Source organism: Apus apus, chromosome 2 (genome assembly GCF_020740795.1).
Source record: "Apus apus isolate bApuApu2 chromosome 2, bApuApu2.pri.cur, whole genome shotgun sequence".
Taxonomy (NCBI): Eukaryota; Metazoa; Chordata; class Aves; order Apodiformes; family Apodidae; genus Apus; species Apus apus.
Window position 1 is genome coordinate 24,695,383 of NC_067283.1, and position 6,000 is coordinate 24,701,382.

General features: G+C 37.2%; 1 protein-coding gene across 2 annotated transcripts in view; it reads left to right on the plus strand.

Moving 5' to 3' along the window:
* Window positions 1–5,133, plus strand: part of VPS50 (VPS50 subunit of EARP/GARPII complex) — a 78,504-nt gene extending 73,371 nt beyond the window's left edge. For both annotated transcript variants that reach the window (XM_051610929.1, XM_051610930.1), the window contains 2 exons: window positions 2,757–2,946; window positions 4,389–5,133. In XM_051610929.1, coding sequence (XP_051466889.1) covers window positions 2,757–2,946; window positions 4,389–4,508 — 310 coding nt within the window. In that variant the 3' untranslated portion in view covers window positions 4,509–5,133. The remainder of the gene's footprint in view (window positions 1–2,756; window positions 2,947–4,388) is intronic.
* Window positions 5,134–6,000: the final 867 nt, after the last annotated feature.

Consider the following 6,000-nt stretch of genomic DNA (forward strand, 5'->3'; position numbering starts at 1 on the left):
CAGCATTAAGCCTAACGTGGGTGGTCTTACACCTGGACACTGCTGAAGAAAGACTTCAAGTGTTTTATTGAAGCATTTGAAACAATATATTTCTCTTTCAAAGAAACTTCTGTATGAAAATTATAATTTCCCAACAGAGAAAAGAAGAAAGTTAAAGTGTAGTTGTCAGTATCTCTATGGTGATGCCATTTGTCTTTGCCAGGAAGAAAGATGGAGTTGTCAACTCTGGCAGTTAGAGTAGCTGTGGAGCAGCATTTTCCAAATTCATCAGGAACAGGGAGGTGTCTCAGCTTGGTCAACAGAGGCTCAAGCACCTTTGTCAGAAACTGCTACACCTTGTTTATCCCTCCCTCTTACTCAATGTCCTAAGCTTTTCAGAGTCACTGTTTTAGCCCGAGTATTGTAGTTTTTTCATCCACTGCATTTATTTTTGTATTCTTGTCTGCTTGCTACATATGTTTGTGCTCTCCTTACAGCTTCTTCTGCATAATAGAATATGTGTTGTCTTCCACTCCTCCTACATATATTTCCATATTTATTTTCTGTTTACCTTATTCACCTAGTACTTACTTTGCTTCTTTCCATCTCACTCTCCTGCTCTAATTTAGGACCTCAACAACATCCTTCTCCAAGAGTTAGCTCTCTATTGAGGAGTATCTGCTTCCACTGCTTCCATCAAGCCATCATTTAAACCCATGCCCATTTCTTTTTGTGCCATCCTACTTTTGCAGAAATTGAGAGATAAATTTAATCTTCAGGGAGACTAGACCTAGCCAATGACCTCCCTGTGGCTTCTTAGTTCCTTTGTATGGCATATGATCTATACAACTATATTTTATTTTTGAAATTTTGTTTTCCACTTTTGCCACAAATCAAAAGAAGTAGAACAAAAGCATCTTTCTTCTCCTCCCCATGTCCTGCTTTCCTTTCAAGTGGATAACACTGTCAGTCACTATCAGCCTTCTCCTGGTGCCTATTTTGGGTTTCCTTTGTCTTACTTAGGAACATAGAGTATTTTGGGTTGAAAGAGGCAACCTTACTCATATTTTGTGACTTAGTGTTCACAAACTACTTGTTCTTAGTTCAAAAGATCATAACTCATATGTCTTGCTCCACACTGCAGCTTTGATTCATGTTGCTGAATTACCATGAAATTTTCACCTTTATGTTCACCTAAGCATATCACTTAAGTCCGAGTGGACTGGGAATACCTTGCTGGTATGGTTTGTCTTGTGCCTTTTTTTAAAGAGCATTCATTATCATCTCCTCCCAAATATCTGCCTGTAATTTCACATTCTTGCCCAGTTTTTGCTGTGTTGGGGTTTTTTTTCCTCACATATCTTGTCGTTTCTTTTGCTACTGGGGAAAGGGAAGGAAAGTATTCTGAAGAGCTGACTCTCTGGATTACCTTCATAACTTCTTTCATCTCTGAATTCCATAAAGGTATGAAATTAAAACCCACAAAGGAGATGTTTCTCCTTCAGTCAGCCAGTTAACTGAAATTGCTGTCATCAAGCTCTTGGCTGAGTGAACAATCATCTTCAGTACAGTCAGCCATATCCTTCTTTAGATTTTGTCCTGCCCTATCTCATAGTTCTATGTTCTCTCCTGTTTTCAGTCTGACTTCTTGAAGTGCTTCATCTATTGTGAATCCTTGTCCAGTCTACTACGGAGCTTTGTAGGGCTTGTGTCTTGGTCCCCTTCTTTTTCAGCCTCTGTTATCTCTGCATTCTGCAAATTCTTTCTGCATACTAACTGTAGGGGTGTCATTTCTACTTATTCTTAACCTGATCTGCTGTGTATCCAATTTCCAGCTGCGTGTTTCTGCTTCCTCCTTTGCATCAGACCTAATAATCCAGGGAATGTATAAATCTAATCAACTTCATGAACCAGTGGAATATGAGCATGCTTTAAATTTGGTACAAGGGAAGAGTGGAAGGAGTGTGACAGGATTGTCACTTGTGGCAGCGGCCTCTGGGTGGGCTGTTTTAAGTCTGTGAAAACACCATGCCCCAGACGAAAGCTTCTTTATTCTCTGTAGACACCTGCAGTTAGCACTGCAGTGTTACTTCCTTTAATCTTGACAAATGCAGTTTCTTATCCATTTTAAAAACTGCAGGGATTGTTTCCCTCATTTGTTGGCTCTCACTCCACTGTAATTCTTCCTGCTTTAAGCTCATCTGCTGTCTCTTCTTCTTTGAGCTCAAACCTGTCATCAGTTGTCTGCTCTCATGAAAACACTAACTTCTCACAGAGATTAGGCTCTGCTGCCTCCCCTTATCCTCTGGTTGCTGTGGATGTCTTTGAACAGCTTTGTGTCTTTCTCTGATGCTGCCACTATTGGTGCATCAAACTCCTGGTGACCATTCCTAAAGCTGCCACGTTACTTTTCAGACTTTAGTCTTCATGATCACTTGATCAAAGCTGCTGTCTGCTGTGCTGATCAGCACTGATTTAATTTCCTTCAACCCACTTCTAGTAAGTTGTTCAATGTAGGATTTATAGTGGTGTTTTTTTTAAGTATTGCTGGGTACAATGGGATTCTGTTCTATGAGTGGGACTAAAACATATTATACTAATACAAATAAAACTGCATCAGACATCCTGAGAGGAGTAATTGTCTGCATTTAACTTAAAACCACAATTATGTTCCTGCTCAAGGCTCAAAGCTCAAAGGACTAAGTGGAGCAACTTGGTAAGATTCATTTTTATTTCCTTCTAAGTTTTTTTACTTTCTACTGTGTTTCTCTTTTCAGTTATGCCAACGTAAAGAAGTGCAGCAATGAAGGACGTGCCTTGATGCAACTGGACTTTCAACAATTCTTGATGAAACTAGAAAAGTTAACAGACATTAGGCCTATTCCAGATAAGGAATTTGTGGAGACCTACATTAAAGCATATTACCTAACAGAAAATGATATGGAACGCTGGATAAAAGAACACAGGGTAAGAGTTAAATTTGCATTCTTTTACTGCCTATTGGAAAAATTCACTATGATGATAATAGAATCATGCTAACAACTATAAATGATAAATGCTTCTATTTGTTAAAAAATAATATCTGCATATATATGTATATATTAATTTATTATAATAAAATCTGTATAGGAAGCAGTATAAATATAAAAGTGTGTGTGTGTGCATGTATATGTTCATTTTATTTATTATCATATGAAGTGAGTATGTGTTTGTACTGATTCAACATCTGATGACTGGGAAGGATGAGTAAGCCAGTCACATCTATCAAAAAATGTAGAGAACTAGAGTCAAGGGAAGTTGAAAACATTTGTGTGCTGTTCAGAATGTGCCAAAGTGCCCAACTCGATCATCAATAGTATGATTTGAAATCACACCATGAAGTTTTACTTTGCCTTCAGGAGTGGATTGCTTAAGCTAAGCTCTAAGGCACAGTGGATAGGAGTCACTGATTTTCTTCTTCATTTAATAATGACTCAGGATCAACATTGCTCTCCAAGATAAGTCTTCATTTGTGTTTTGAAAGCATTTAGCATGCTTTCATGGTAGCATAACCTAACATACAATAGGACTATGTAAGTAATAGTCAGATTCTATTGGACCTGCCCATTATTGAAGTGAAAAGTCCTTTAAAAATGGAGCACTTTGAAATCTGCAATTTGGGATTACTTTAGATCCAACTAGAAATGGATGAAATAAACATGTCTTTAATATAATTTTCCATGTTTTACCTGGAGCTACAAGAGACATTATGAGCTATTGTTTGGTGACCTACATGGAAAAACTCTTGTTTAAACCTGCTGATAGAAGCTATATATTTGATAGTGTTAGGTATAAAGGTAGTACTGGCAAATGTGGTGTTTTGACAGGTGTTAAGAATTCTTGTCTTTGCATTTTTGCCATTTTTTCCTCCTTTATCGTGCACTGGAATTAACCCTGTTTGGAGATTCTGTAGACAGAAGTATTTAGAAGCTTGTTGGAAATGAGAAGTCAAAATAAAAACAATCATCAAGTTTTGCCACAGTTTGTTTAGAAAAATGTTCTTGTGTTTAAGGCTTATACCATTTGTTTATACGTTTCCCACCTCAGCACACAAAGAACAGAAAATACATTAAAATGTGAGTTATGTATATATGTATTCACAGAAATATTTTCTGTGAACTCAGTCCAACACTGCTGAAGCTCTAAGCATTTTCCATTATATTGTGCCATGTAGCAAAATACAGTTTTGTCCTCAGCCTCAGCTATAAAAACTATCCAGATCTGACTTAACTGCCACTTTAAATCTCCCTTGTGTCCTAACGACATCTCTCAGTTGAGAAGTCCACAGTGTGCATGACTGTGTTTTTCTGGCTTTCTACTTTTTTCTGGTGTTTTATTCTGCCATAACATGATCTGCTTTTATTTGCCAGGAATATTCCACTAAGCAGTTGATTAATCTGGTGAATGTTTGTCTGGGCTCCCATATCAACAAGAAGGCAAGACAGAAGCTGCTAGCTGCTATTGACGACATAGACCGGCCTAAAAGATAACTGGAGAAAGCTGCTTTCCTTGTGACTTGTACCTTTTTCTGTTCATGTGAAGCAGGCAGACAAATGTCTTGTGGACTAATGACAACATTCTCTTAAAACCCATTGTGCATGATGTTTCTTACCAGCATCGGTGACGCTCTGAAGTGGCGTAATATATGACTTTTCTAATCTGTAGACTTGTTTTTCTGTTGTATTTCTTCTCTTTTTTTGTTGTTGTTACTTGCCCTTAGTAAAAGGGCCACTGATTGTGTATCATTGGTGAGCTGTATATTTTGCAAAACTGTATACTGTAAGTAAAATCAAAACCAGAGAGAAACACATTGGCTTAATATATAGTTGATGCTCTTTTTTATAAAAGAGCTACTTGAAAATATTATTTCTTTCCTCCCTGCTCTAACCATCAGAAATTGTGCTTTATTATGGACCAGTGTAAAAGGAACAGAAATGTATGATATTTGATCAATGTATCTTGCATGTGGATTAAGAGTGCAGATCAACTAATATTCTGCTGTTAAGGAATCTCACCTTCATATGTATTCAAAAAGTCTGCTATTCCAGAATTGATTTAGTCATATCAAAGTTACTGACTTCAGATTAATAGAAGGTAATAAATACTGTACACTAATGTGATTGCTTTGTGAGACTATTTTCCTAATTTAACAATGCAAAATGTCATTTCCAATAGAAATTAGTACTGTTTCTTTTATATCACTTTCCTTTTGTCCCTCTGCCAGTCTTCCCTGTTCCAAAGCCATAATGCCAGGGAATAGGAATCAGGTTTTTTTGGCTGAAGTTTTGGATTGATATTAAGATAATTTTACCATTTCCACCTCTGCTGTATACATCCTGAGCGATCCTCAGCAAGACAAAATTGGTTGGCTGTATATTTGTTCTAGAAATCGATTTATCACAGTTTCACTGACTACACTGAAGTTTTCAGGTTTGCCTTTGGCTTTCAGCATGTAAAGTTTTAGGAGGCTGTCTATTTATTTATTACATAAGAAACTTCTTTGCAGTGCTTTCAGACCTTGTAAAAAGGAGTGTGCTAGCACTGAGCTAACAGGTAAAATAACCTACATAAGCTGTAATTTTCTAACGTGTGCAACATGGTAAATTCTCACTCTTGGGTTCATACTTGCCATTGTCATTTTAATTCAGACATGGGAGAATCAGGACTTGCTGAATCACAGCAGTACCTAGTGACTGAAAAGTCCTTTTCTGTAGCTTAATTTCCTTGTCAGAAGTGAACTGAGCATCATGTCAGTGAAAGCCTGTGTACAGTTCTAGAAGAGCGCTAAGCTTTACCTTTCAAATATTGACTGTTCAGCTCCCTTGTTCATCTGGATTTTGAAGGAAATAAGACAATTTAACTCCATTCTTTATTGACCCTACTGTCATGCTGAGTTCCATTTAAAACTTGTTTAGCAGTTTGTTAATGTTTGTGTTGACGCTGAGTCACTTTTACCCCCATTAAGAAGGTGGTTCAAAAAAG